This window comes from Amphiura filiformis, chromosome 1 (genome assembly GCF_039555335.1).
Source record: "Amphiura filiformis chromosome 1, Afil_fr2py, whole genome shotgun sequence".
NCBI classification, from domain to species: domain Eukaryota; kingdom Metazoa; phylum Echinodermata; class Ophiuroidea; order Amphilepidida; family Amphiuridae; genus Amphiura; species Amphiura filiformis.
Window position 1 is genome coordinate 19,823,525 of NC_092628.1, and position 14,694 is coordinate 19,838,218.

General features: G+C 37.3%; 1 protein-coding gene across 1 annotated transcript; it reads left to right on the forward strand.

Annotated features, from left to right (window-relative positions):
• Positions 1–863: 863 nt before the first annotated feature.
• Positions 864–14,455, forward strand: LOC140165514 (maltase A2-like). The gene is given in 11 exon segments (XM_072188835.1): positions 864–1,302; positions 1,305–1,370; positions 3,144–3,347; positions 5,665–5,813; positions 6,331–6,456; positions 6,670–6,909; positions 7,400–7,503; positions 8,876–9,083; positions 9,839–10,015; positions 11,043–11,177; positions 11,803–14,455. Coding segments are annotated over 11 exon segments (2,052 nt in total). The 5' UTR covers positions 864–1,034; the 3' UTR covers positions 12,178–14,455.
• Positions 14,456–14,694: the final 239 nt, after the last annotated feature.

Sequence of the window (14,694 nt, forward strand, 5' to 3'; positions counted from 1 at the left end):
TCTCAATTTTATATTGCGTTGGTCCATGGACTATACAGCGCGCAGCAGGCTATAGCGGCACTCACTCAAGTGGAGACAGTATAACCATTGACCGCAATGTCGTATACAAGCTTGCTCACACAGCGAGAAATCAATTACCCCATCTATTGTCAGTAGCCTTAGCCCGGGGGGTACTCAAGTTTGGTTTTGGTAGGGACGTGCCGCTGAGAATTTGAAAGTGGACCCATAAATATACCAATTTTTCAAGAAATTTGGACCCATTGATATACCAAAAGTCAAAATTTTCGGCCGAATTTAACCCAAATTGTCTTAGTTTTTACAAATTTCCCCAAAATTTTGGGAAAATTTAGAAAATTTTCGCTAGATTAAGGAAAAATTGGGCTATTTTCCGAAAAAATTGAGAAAATTTTGAAAAAAGGACCCATTCATATACCAAAATATGCTTTGAAAAGGGGTCATTGATATACCAAGAGGCTGAAAATGCTACCCATATTTGCGGCACGTCCCCGTATGGTCATTTGTACTGAGTACCCCCCCGGAGCCTTAGTCAGGTCACTTCGCTAATAATATGCATCTCATAAGGTCCGAATAAAATGGCCATCGGTGGCTGTGGATTCAACCTACCATGGCGATTTCTACTATGAAGATATCGGGGCGATGTCACTGTGCGGTACTAAGAAACAAATCTGGCTATAACTACGAAGAAAATTGTATCTTATCACAAGTAAACAAAATAATTACACAGCTCAATTAAAAAATCCCGCAAGAGCCCCTTTAACAAGCGAAAACTAGAAGGCGCCCCAAAACCGCGCCAACGTTAAAAATGACGAATAATCTGGCAACACTACGACAGCTGCAAAAATTCGTCATAATTCACAGAAATTTACGGCAAAGACATACCAAGACGACAATCGGGGCCACTTTTCAAGCCCAAATTTTCAACATTTCAATCCAGCTGCGATCAAATTTCAATAGTTTAATTCCTCAGCAGGATCACCAGATTTCCTTTCGGTTGATATAAAAAGGTCTTCATCATGGGAGACAGCAGAAACGAGAAAGGTTACGAGATGGCTCCACAGAGCGATCCTGAAAAAGGTGGGGCTGATGGCGAAATTGAACAAGCCGAATGGACTGGTTTGGGCAAAGAAGAATTACTTCGAGTCGCCGACACTCCAGCATGGAATTGGGCCCGAAATATTCTGCTGATTCTCTTCTGGATTGGCTGGTTAGCTATGCTGGTAGCTGCTATCATTATTGTGGTGAAAGTTCCACGTTGTCCTGAAGTAGAATGGTGGGAAAAGAGTGTTTTTACCAGGCATATCCACGATCACTACAAGATTCTGATGGCGACGGTGTTGGTGATCTCAAAGGTTCGTTCACATTTTAATTTTACATGTTTTATGATTGTTCTACATACATGACATACATATGATATACTTTCGACGTAAAATATGCCGAAAATATGTATATATGAATCAGTTGCTGAATTTAAGTAATTCATTGTAATAAATTATGTTAATTAGTGTTTCAAAAAGGTCCATGACAATTTTTGCATTTCAATCATGATTTCGTCATCATCCATGCACGCATGCACGGCCACGGTTTTGTCTGGTGTACCCGCCATGTCGTGGAACCGCGCGCGGTAAATTTTTATTGATCAAGCTGCCATACGAACCATAATGGGCCCAAGGCCAATTAAAACCTTTGTCATGAAATAAACTCATGATTGTTGTTGTTCAGCCAATTGGAAACCAAGCCATTGTTGTTCAGCTATAAATCTATTGGAAACAATACATTAATAATTATATACTAGTACCTACAACACAAGTTTGCAGTGCTCATCATGTCATGTCCTTATAAAGTTTTATTTGTTTTGGGTTGACCCATAATTTTTTTGCAAACATGTGTCCCAGTGATTTAACATGATTTAGCAAAAAGTAATTAAAAAAAAAATTCTCACAATACCAAACCAAACGCAAAATCTGTGTCTGTCAGTTCCGCAAAGCAAAAATGCACTTGTTTTTTAAAATCCTGCATAGCACTGCCTATGGGCTTGTTTTTCTTTAAAAAAAAAAAAACAAACCTGAAAACCCCAGCTGTAGGCCTATAAAATCAGGACAGGATAAACCCAAAAGAGTCCATGTAAACAACATACCGCCACTATTTATTCAAGGCTGTACTGTCTCACAGTCACATTGACCAGAAATCTTTTCAATCTGATATCATAAAATTCATCAAACCTACCGTATTTTGTCAAATAAACGCCCCGAAGCGTTACATTTTCCCAAGGGGGCGTTTATTCAAGGTCAATTTTAGAACGATAATTCCGTTAAAATCATTAGGTAAACTAAAACACACGCTAAAATGACGAACTATGAACTAGAAACACTGACTTCTGGCTCACTTCCGGGTTTCTGATGATCCAGATTTTCACCAATTATTGACGCTATTATCGACCATGTGCGCAACTTGGTAAGCTTACTACACAAGATAGCATGGAAATATCGGCATTTTTGAAACATCTTGGTTGAAAAAAGTGGTGGGGGCATTTATTTGAGGGGGGCGACTATTTGACGAAATACGGTACCGGTACGGTATGTTCTACATGTCTAAGGCCAATGAAAGTCAATTCATTGTTTCCCGTTGCACTGTGACTGACCATTTCATTATTCATTATTTTATACCATTTCATTATTGCATCTGTTACATAAAACCAATTAACTACCCATACATGTGATAAATCACAGTTTGTAGTGTATACATGTAGATGTAGTTTACAACCACATGAAGGTGATTGTACAACTATTATCAAAAGTATTACAATATTTTTTACGGGATGAGATAAGAGCAGATCAAAAAGTGCGGGACAGAGAATTGAGTAGGTATTCATTATTAATTCATTATTAACCACATACCTTGCTCCTGCTGCAAAGAAAATCCCTGAAAATCAACAGAAAGAGAATTATGATATATTTAAAACCACAATTATTTATTGGTATGTTAAAGTTTGTTAGAAATCAACATTTTATTCAAAATAATGAAATATTTGGCCAGCAATTGGTTTTGAGCGGAGTAGGGTAACGGGAAACAAGGAATCAACTTTCATTAGCCTAACCCGAGTAACTTCAATTCAATTATTCCAGGTGCAGAAAAAAGACTTGATCATCTGGAGAGCATTGGTGCCGGGGTCCTGTATCTCAACTCTATCTTCAAAGAACGCAATGCCACTGGCGCTGATGGAGGCTCTGTTGATATCGGCTATGACATCACAGACTTCAAAGATGTTGACATGAGTCTGGGATCCCTGGAAGACTTTGATAACCTGGTGGCTTCTGCTACTGGCAAAGGTTTGTATGATCATCTGGCAATATTTATACAAGCTCTCCCTGCATGAACAACTTTAAACTTATTTTAAATGCAAATTCAAAATGATTTTTTATTTTCTGCATTGTGAATGTGATGTGATATTCTGTTCAAACTGGTTGAATTTGCCAATATCTTAGAATGATTTTAATGCAAAAATTTAATTTTTATGATACCATACTATTTTCACAGACTGGAGGGAAATAACTTATCCAGACAATTTTATAAGATTGAAATATACACCAGTTGATTCATATTGTATTCAGCTAATTTCCGGTGACTGCAGCGATGTAGCTACACCGTAAATATTCATGACAAAGACAAGATAAGAAAAACAGATTAGTAAATCAGCATGACTCGATTGGATACCGGCCAATGCATTATAGAAACAACAGGAAGAGCCAAGGAAGTTCCCTGAATACAATGCATTAGAGCCTCGTTAAAATGCTATCATGTGTGCAGTACTCTGTGCACTCTGGTTCAGGTCTGCTCTCCTGCTATGTATGTAACATTAAAAGCTTGCTGAAAAATATAATGAGTTGTATTAAGCTGATATTTTTCGCAGTGTCTTTATTTTTGTGAATTTTGTGGATTAATTTTTGCCCACAAAAATAATGACCCACTAATATGTTAAAAATGAAATTTCTTATTTTGGAATTTTATTAAAATATATTAGATGCTAACAACCTCAAATTTAACACACTATTTTTTGGACCCTGGATAATGTGTTTTGGGTTATTTTTGCTCATTTTTGGACTTGAATCGCTAAGATTATAAAAAGTGAGGTGACTATGCAGCGTAACTCAGTGTACATTTTTACGATATGCTATGCAATTTGCACAATTAGCATCACTACCGTTCCAAGTTTTTATCACATAAAGTTTTCCAACACAGTAATATAATAAATTTATTATAGATATTTCCAAGTAAAACATGACTTAATGTGCTCAAAAGTTTAAAGCCCTTAGGGGTAATTTGATTCTATTTGGTGAACTTTATAATGACATGATTAAATATGATTACAGAATACAAGACTCACAACATTTGCCATGTCATAATACATGGTTCAATGATATCACATAGTTCTAAGGTTATCATTAAGGAGAGGTTCAATGAACCAAAGTAGATTAACAGAGAGCACATTGTGGTAATCAAAATAGATGAGTCCCAAATGTCCATACATGAAGTTATGTTTAGAAGGAGACCCACTCTAGGGACACTTTTACGTATGGTGGTAATAACATGGTGGTGTTTGTCAAGTTATGTTATTTGATGGAACCCGACTGACCTTTTCAAGCAACTTGCCACCAACAATTTTTTCAGATAGAGGGGATAAGTTGGTTAGTGCCAGTGGTATGAAGCATCTCATCTAAATGCATTGTACAGGGTGAGTCAAAAAAAGTGCAATATAGAAGAGAATCAATTTTTATTTAAGAACCGAGTTGAACTTTTTATTTTAGGTTTTAAAACATTTTATATATGGTATATCCATCAGTGACCTTGTGTGAAAAAATTAAGGAATTAGCATTTACCATTTTGTTTTTATGACACATTTTATAGCGCTACCCAATTTTAATGTTTGTCCAAGAGACATCTAAAATTTGAATGTCAGCCCACTCTGTGTAAGGTAGATTTGGAACAACTGCCATTTTCTTAACCTCATTGGCATTGAAATAAAATGGAGCACCCAAAGTGTTATTGCCCTTGGTCTTGTTTAAGAAGAAGAAACATTATTTGTTGTTATTTTTATTTTACTTTTACTTACTAAAGATGTTTATTCTCTATCAAAAACATACAAATTTGTAGGCGGGTTTTTCAAATGTCAAAATGAAATGCGCGCAAATTGAAGTGGAGTGGATTGCAAAATACACAGTAAGTTGGACATATTGGGATTAAAAAAACTGGAGTTGGAGTTGAGTGAGGTATGAAGGACTTAAAGTAATGTTAGAAAGTTTGTTTGAACAGAAAAAGAAATTAAAATAACGCAAAAATCAACCTTATTTAAGTTAAAGTCAGTTTCAGATCTGGTGCCTTTACCGTGCACTGTGTGCTCTCATTCAAAATACATGGTATCTCGTGGACAAATAACGAAATTGGGTATCGCAGTAAAAGTCGCGATTCACTTCATATTTTCATAGAAGGTGGCCATTGAGTGTGGCATTTATAGAATTTTTCAATATTGGGAAAGTTCGACTTGGTTCTTACATAAATATCGATTCTTTGCTCTATTGCAGTTTTTTTGACTCACCCGGTATCAAGTTAAACATTCATAATTTTATGTTGTACCTTTTTCTGTTGCAGACATTAAAGTCATTCTTGAGTTTGTGCCCAACCATTCCAGCGATGAGCATCCATGGTTTGTTGAGAGTCGCAAGAGTCAGGACAGCGAGTATTCCGACTTCTACATCTGGGCTGATGGTGGTGGTGTGGGCTCTCCACCAAATGACTGGGTAAGCATGAACTTTAGTCTATATGGAGATGCATTAGCAGGGCATAATTTAGTGTCAGAATTTTGCATAGCAAAATTGTGATGAAGATTCATTTGTATAGCAATAATTGTGTATAGCAATGCCATATGTTTGTGTGATTGCATAGCAATTTGGCTAGATTGTGTAGCAAAATGTGATGCGATACCGGTTATATTATGCCCTGTGCATTAGAAAGATACTTCGCTTGGTAGGAAGAGGAGGAATGGTTAGAGTGAAATGGCTGAGAGGATGAAAATGTTCAGATGGGAAAGAAAGTAAAATGCAATTTATATCAGATTCAAATCCATAGCCTGCATCACATTAAATAACTGGAAGTGGGAGAATGAAAATTGAGTTTGCAAAATGAAATGTGGCTATGTATCAGAAAATCCAGATTGGTGGATTTACCCACATTTTACCATGGATCTTGATAAACTGCATGATTGATGTTATAATATTGTGTGTAATGTAATGATGTCATCATTATTTATTTTGACAGAAAAATGCTTATGGAGAGGATGCATGGAACTGGGATGATGGTAGACAGCAGTTCTACTATGCCTACTTTGGACCTAAACAGCCAGATTTCAACTACAATAATGACACACTCCGTCAAGAAATCCTGGTATGTATGCAATATTACTTTCAAATAAATCTGACAGTGACAATTGTGTGTTTGTTTCGTCTGTTTGTTAAACTGTTGTACAAAACAAAACAGTTCTAACCAGCAACAAAATAAACCGAGACTACTGGATGATTTGTGCATCATCCCTAAGGTATTCTCAAGTCACTCTTGTCTTACTCACTAAGCCCTGTTCATTTCTTGGTAATATTACAGGACATTCTCACCTTTTGGCTTGCTGATCACAAAGTTGATGGATTTGTGTTCAGCCACGTTGACTACCTCTTTGAGCCTCCCATCACGACTGTTGCTAATGGTGTTCGTCGCCGTCGGCAGGCAGGTACAACTGGAGCAACCACTGCCCCTGGAGGAGAGACTGTCGTAACTACAGCACCTGGAGAAAACACCCCTGTTGCTGAACCTGAACCAGTACCTAGCAAGCCTATGCCACCTCAGGTAAGCATACTGTTTATATCCTTGATATCTACTGATGGATAGCTAAGCTCCTTGACCAGAGAACAAGGCATTACACCTGGTACTTCCTTTTGGCTGATGTAGCATGTGTATTAGTAAACATGGAAGAGAGGTCCTGTTTGGCTAATTGAATCGAGTCATGATTCGAAATATTATTTGTACCACATTTAGTTTAACCAGCTGTGTAGCATTGCATGAAGAAGTTGCTCGGGTTACAACCATGTCAAGTGCGAAGAGACCTTGCTGAGAGCTGTTAATCATCAACTTACCTGTTTTTTGTATCTTGAAGAGGCAATCTGGTCAAATTATGAAAATTTCAACTTGATCTCAAGTGTTGGAAATAATTGCAGATAGTGCAAAAAGCGTCATAAAATTATATATTTCGTAGGTTATTATTATTGCTTTGTTTGTAATATTTGTAAACTTATTGGCCTTTAATTTACACCTGGCTATGATATTGTTTCATTGACAGTATGACTTTGTTGGAGGTAACAGTGAAACTCAGATGAAACTGTTTGGACTGTTGAAGGAATGGAGGAAATTGTTGAATGACCAGAGCTATCTTGGCAAATACAGGTAAGGTTGCTGCTGAATAAAAACAAAATCCTAATGCAAGGTTGATTCTCAAATTGTGCGGCATAATTCTGTGTGATCCATCTGTGTTTTCTATGAGATCACCTCATCACAGCAGTATGGGTGATGGGACAAGGCCCCTTTCACAGAGTGTCCCGGCGAGTGATAATACAATTTCTCCAATTGTACAAATGTGACCATCCACCTCAAAGAGACCGTAATGCTGGCAGAACTAGTTCTGAGATTTGGTGCATTGAACAATAGAAAACAAAGGATTTTTCAACCTAGTGATATTTACTACCTTCCAAACAAGCAATATGGACAGGCACTATATCATTACAAAGCTTATTTTGACAAGAATTTGCCTGTCCAATTATATCCCAATAATAAGTGTGCAAGTTCATGAAGAAGCAGTCTCTTTAAGTTCCATGCACACACTTTCTGGCATGATACCCAAGTCTGGCTAAGGCCTAAAGCACAAACTTGTATTGTTGCAATGGTAGGTTAATATCAATGATGAGAATGTTCAGGTTTAAGCCTGAATTCAGGCTTTTTCATTATCCAAATTTCTGCACTTTAATTCTGCACTTTAATTTCAGCCCGTATATGAACTTTTTAGCCCAATTTCACACATTTTTTCAGGCAAGTTTTTTTCAAACACTTCAGGTTTTTTCATGGATGATCATTCTCATGCCTGTGATTGTAAAGATATTGACTGGCAATGTCTTGTCTAAATTTTTGTACACACATTCTGTAATTAGTAACAATTCCAAAGTGTCTAGTCTAGTTCTCCCAAATGTATATTCACAAGCAGTAGTAAGGTGATAGAATCTCAGAATGAATAGTGACGTACATGTGGCATGCTCCCAACAGGGAGTGTGTCTTGTGACATTTCACATGATGAGCTAGAGTCAAACCGAGTTCAGCAGACATGTTATTCTATCTCTAGCTGGCTGGATATGCAAGATGCCTCTACCAGGCCAAATCACTTGAATGATATGTTTATGGGAACAGAGAAAGAAAAAGACAATCTTGATATTTTTCTTTGGCAGAATAGAGTATGATCCAAACCATTTTTCCATCCATTATTCTTTTGTAGATTATATTAGAACTCTGACCAGTCCTTAGGCAACATATACATATAAAATGCTTTTACCCTTGTAAAATTTACAGATTTTTAATGGAAAATATAAGATGTTGCAAATACCATTTTAAAACAAGTCCGAAACAATCAGTCCCAGTAACTGACCTACCTACTAGTATGGGCATCAAAAACAGTATTATTACATGTAGTACAAGTCAATGTTCAGTGCATTTTATTTACAGTAACCCAATTCAAGATAATTCAATCCCAATTGCCCCTTGTTTTGTACAGGTTGATGATTGCACAGTCAGAGGGTCCAATCAACGAGGTCGCCAAACTGTATGGCACCAACGGCACATACATCGCAGACTACCCACTCAACACAGGATTCCTGGATACATTTGATGAGCTATCAGGAACATCTGTTGCCACAAGTGTAGATAACTGGATGAAGGCTAAGATGAATAACAACAATCAGAAACGCTGGAACACATGGATGGTAGGTTGCAGTTCAGTGCTACGTGATGAAGACAACCAATTGATTTTAGGAGGAAATGAAATGTTTTTTCATATGTATCATGTGATGGGGTTTGAATGGCAGAACTAATGACATAGGGATGGGTACTTAGAATAGGTAGTACAACTGTAGGGACTTCAGGTCTTCTACAAGATTTAATTAGATTTTTTTTTAGCCTGCCGGTATCTAACCATCGTCAAACTGGGTATATTATAGCTAGTCCAGTAAGCATGCACCAGAATAGGAGTCTACATAACAATAGATATTTTGTAAGAAAGTGTCTCTATTCCACACCCCATGACCCCATCAGGGTTGAGATCCAAGCTAAATTGTGAAGAAGTGTTTGACCAGTTGTTGTTGATATTTGTTGACCTAATGGCCACTTCCATAATATGAAAAACAATTGAAAATAACTTGCAACCAGCCTAATCACAAAGCTCCTGTGGTTAAGGCACAGGTCTTGTAAACCTGAGGTCCTGGGTTCGATTCCCAGGCGGGATCACTTTTTCTGCTTTTCTCCTTTTAGTCCTTTATTATTTGCGACGGCAAACCTGGTGAAAAATGTTATTTTATAACTAACATATTCTATTTGGTCGCAACAGTTCTTGAATAAATGACCTCCGAAGGCTCCGATTAGATGTTATATTGATCAATTCTAAAACGTAAATGCATGCATGCATGCTCATCAAACAAGAGATGTTATTATAAACAAGTTTTCTTATTTTTTTCCCGCACAGACGGGATGTCACGACCGCAGCCGTATTGCAACTCGCGTCGGATCCGAGTATGTTGACGCCCTCAACTTCATGATGCTGACTCTACCAGGTACTCCATTTGTGTATTACGGTGAGGAGATTGGAATGAAGGATGTGCCTGTAACTGATGCCCAAGACAGAGTACCAGAGGTGCATCCAGTAAGTAACATCACTTGCACATAACACTAGGATCCAGAACATGCTCATCTATCAATGCACGGTTCTTTAATCCCAATATATCTGTACACCCGGGTCTGTACATTCAATGAATGACCTCTGAAAATTTGGGTACAAAAACTTGTACCCTGCAACTCGAGGTTAAATTTTACACTATGACTGTTTAATTGAGGTTATTGAACTATGCCAAATTGGAATGAGGCTATTGTGGACAGAGACAATTTGGTCTCAAGTTTATGTAAAAAGTTATTTGACATATTTGTAGACAGTGTTCGAAATAAGCACTTATCCTCTTGTCCTCTTGTCCAAAAATCACTGGGGACAACCATATTGAGCTATGTACTTATCCTCTGGACAACCACTATTTGGATTCCTTGCACACAAAAACATGACCTATATATTTTGGGGACAACCAAAATGTTTTGAGGACAAGCAGAATTCATGCTTTAGTTGTCCTCGGGACAACCTCCATATTTTCCTTATTTCGGACACTGTTTGTAGATGACAAATGATTTATTTCAATATTTGCGACTTTAGGTTCAATCTGCAGCATTGCATCAGCAGTATAGATTCCAAGGGTTCAATTTGTCATCAGAGTCCCTACCCAAGCTGATGAGAAACTTGTACTTTAATATGCAAATTGTTGATATGATTGACTTTTTGTTTAAAATTTACTTAAGGCTGTTGTGAAAAGTGCTAAGCAGATGAAGGGACTGCCTTTTGAGGAGAGCGAGTAACTACTCTCTACTACTATGAGTACTCTCCTTAAATCTGATATGGAGAGTGATTTTTAGCTCTCATTAGTTGACCTTACATTTTATTGTAAATGCTCTAATCAGCTCTCCTTGAAGGCTGCAGAAGAGCTATTGAATGTTCTTTTGTAAATTCCAAAAGAATAGACAGTAATAATGCTACATGTCCAACGGATAACTTTACCAACTGCACTTTGGCGTGGATTGATGATACTGTAACGGTATTAATTTTTGTCTCGTTTTATTTATTCTTACAGGCTGCCGGTGAGGAATCCCGCGATCCTTTCCGTACTCCAATGCCATGGACCAATGCTACCAATGGTAATTTCACATGGGAGAATGCCACAATTTACATGCCACTCCCAGCTGATGCAGCAGAAAATAATGTTCAGGTACTAAACCCTTCAACATTTGTCAGTCAAGTAAAAACTTGAAAGTGAACCTGAAGTGGTAGATGAGTACATTTAAACTTAAGTTTCAGCTTGTGTTTGGTAGTGATATCAGGGCTTTTACAGCAAGCTTGATAGCAAACCGCGCTTGTTCGCTATGCGGGATTACGTTAGTGCATGATACGATTCTATACATACACCTCCATCACTTCCAAACTTTTGGTGAAACAATAGCATAGATTGTAATATGATTGCAGCTTAAAATTGATCCAAACCTATAATCGTAGGATTCCAGATGGCATTTCATTTTCCATCAATACAGATGAATGATCATAAATACATTGTAGAAGATTGTCCCTTTGTTTATCAATCCAAAACCACTTTGTTAGAGATACGAATGTTACTCCCACTGCACAGTCAAGAACTGAAATTGCAACAGACAAACATTCAACTGTATACAAGCCTAAAGTCTGTAAAGAAAACTTGAAGTAAAGATGTTTTTTCATGAAAGTTTGAAATATTAATTGATCTTAAAAAAATTACCACTTTTGTTGCACCCAAAAACAAGTTGGAAAAGTGTCACATTTTGAATGGGTTAATAACCAATTTGTCTCATTTCATTTTACAGGCTCAAAGCATGAAAGACTTCTCCAACCTCAACATCCTTAAAGAACTCGCTGAGCTTCACAAGGAACCATCTATAGTCGCCGGCAAATTCATCAAGGTGATTGATGATGCGAACGTGTTTGCCTACATCCGTGAATTCGGAGAATGGCCAAAATACCTTGTCGTTATCAACGTCGGCGCTGATGCTACTCACAATTTCTACGACTTGGCTTCCGAGGCTGGTAGTAAGGTTCCAATGGAAGGCAAGATTGTATTGAGTACATCTGGGATGGAGCGCAGCGGAAAGATGAAGAAAGACGGCAAGCGTAAAGGCACCAGGGAGTCGCTGTCTAGCTTCAAAACTGCAGCTGGCGAAGCCGTGCTTATCAAGGTGTAAATGCATTCTTGTGCAGGGGTAAAAATTTGAGCAAAAATATCTCCAAAATTTCCCTTGTATTGTATGTAGGTTCATGTGAAGCTGAAAAATGTTATCTGTATCGATAAATCACACTACAACACTCAGCACTGCAGTTAATTCAGGCACCAAGATAAATTACCTCTGGTGCCTTGGTGCCTAAGAAATAGTGTACTAAAACTGCTGTTAAGCATGTATCCAAGCTTATTGCTTTTATGCTTGAGATAGGCTTCCCTTTAGAATTAAAAAAATTTTGGGTTACTACAAAATTCATGTCATAGTACAAGGTCTCCAGTTTTGGGAAATTACCCCTGCCATAGTTTGTGTTTATCACCGATTTTCTCCAGTTATTTCTGCACCTTTCCTGCCCTACCTTTAGATTAATGTTTATTCAGTTTTTCTGCACAGTTACTCAATACTGCTTACTTTGCTCACCATGTAATGGACAAGACTGATATAGACCGATTACATGTGTAGGGGTATGTTTTATGCATTGGTAAGTTTGCACTTTCAATGTTGTACCCATTGATACATGCGTACAAACACAATTTCTCTACTACGTGGTGAACAAAGTACGAGAGTCGTTACTCCATTGAAATTTACTTCATATTACACATAAAATGCACTTGTACGCTGCCTGCAGTGCCCTCCCAAGTAAGAACACAGCATCTACATTTTTAACAAACCGAGGAAAATTGCATAATCTACATATTTACAGTGTTCATGCAAAGAAATACAAAAAGGGTTTACAACTTAAACCATCATGAAGCATTATTTTCATATTCATGAAACACTGAACTTGGCTTTAGCATATTTATTTTGCCCCAGATTCTGCGTTTTCACTTTGGGAAGTGGGTACTGATCCATATTGGTTTTACTCATTGAAAAGAACACTTTGTCATATACAGTCCAACCTCTTTTTTTCCAGCCATTATGGAACCAAGCATCCGTTGGATAAGTTAAAAATAAGGATTAATAAGTGCGTAATTCTGCATCGAAGGACCAAAGTGTTAAAATTTGTGACTCGTAATAAGTGAAAAAATTGTAATCGAGTATAACGATAACACAGTAGTACACAGCAGAGATATTCTTCCAATGCTTCAGAACAAAAGTTATTGAAATTTTGAAAAACACATTTTCCTATGAAGATCATTTAGCTGGATAACAAGGAGACCCTGTATAAAAGGGGTTTGGATTATTAGGGAGGTTGGATTGTATGTCAAAATTATGCTGTACTTTTACATGGAATGGCAGATTGAGTCTAGGGTTAAATGATTGGTGCTATGCTTGCATTCATGATTAACCCCTAGTTATGGACTAAAGTAATGTCGTCAATCATGATCTTGACATCCATCAATCAATCACATCCTCATCTTAAGGACACAGTTCTTGTTTTTTCGGGAACTTTACCAAACCAATATCAATGGTGATCTGCTGTCATGTCCATTCCCGACTGCATAGTGTAATAACTCGGTAATCTGGCATTTAAACAAAAGTGGTTGATTGAAAATTGAAGATTAAATTTATACGATGTTGAGAACCTAATACTAATATGTCAAGATTATGAATGATCAGAAAGTTTTTGTCAAGTTTCTGCACAGTTTTCCCTTATTTCCCCCTTTCTTTGCTTTGTTGCACGCATACAAAGAAATGCAGTCTATTTATTCAAGCAATGTGTAATATACAGGGTATCATTCTCCAAGTTATGAATCATAATCCTCATCATGAATGCTTACGGGTATGTCCACTGGCTGCTAGGGATGAAATCGAAACTTGGCTAGTGGTTGACCGCCGGTTCCGTCCGTTTTCTATTGTTCTAAACAATTGGAACCAGCGGTCAACCGCCGGTCATTTTTAGCCAAGTATGTATACATAGACATAGCATAACAGGGTAAGAAACATATCAGTATCACAAAAGTTCAAAAATGAGCTTTTAGGTACATGTAATACCTTAAGATCATTGTATAATTGAATGAAAACAAGTTGCAGTGGAACACAAGTGCCTTGACTTGCAACAAGCTGTCAGTGACCAAACCCAAAACATAATATGAGAAGACACTACAGAACAACTGGGTTCTATGTATGTCAAGAAATTTGTGTTCCGACACAAAGGATGCACTTCAGTTTAACAAAATCGACCAGTGTTAAAATTGTCGAAATTCTTGAATACAAGTTATACAATATAATATAAATATGCATGTATGGTATAATGTATCTTGCAGATGAATGCTGAATAAATTCTCCAGGGTATGCATTGAAATATCTGTAGTTTGTACTTGATTTGGTGTCAATTAATCGGACTTCCTGATTTGTACAAGAATCTAGGCCAGATTGTGTTTAAACTGTGCAGTGGAAGGATTTCCTGTAACCCTTCCACTGGTCAGTTTAAACACAATCTGGACTAATAGTTTGTAATACATTTTTTTGCTTTATAGTAAAAATCAAAAGTGCAGTAAAGTAAAGCTGCCGTATATTCAAACCAAGTTGACAGTTTCCATT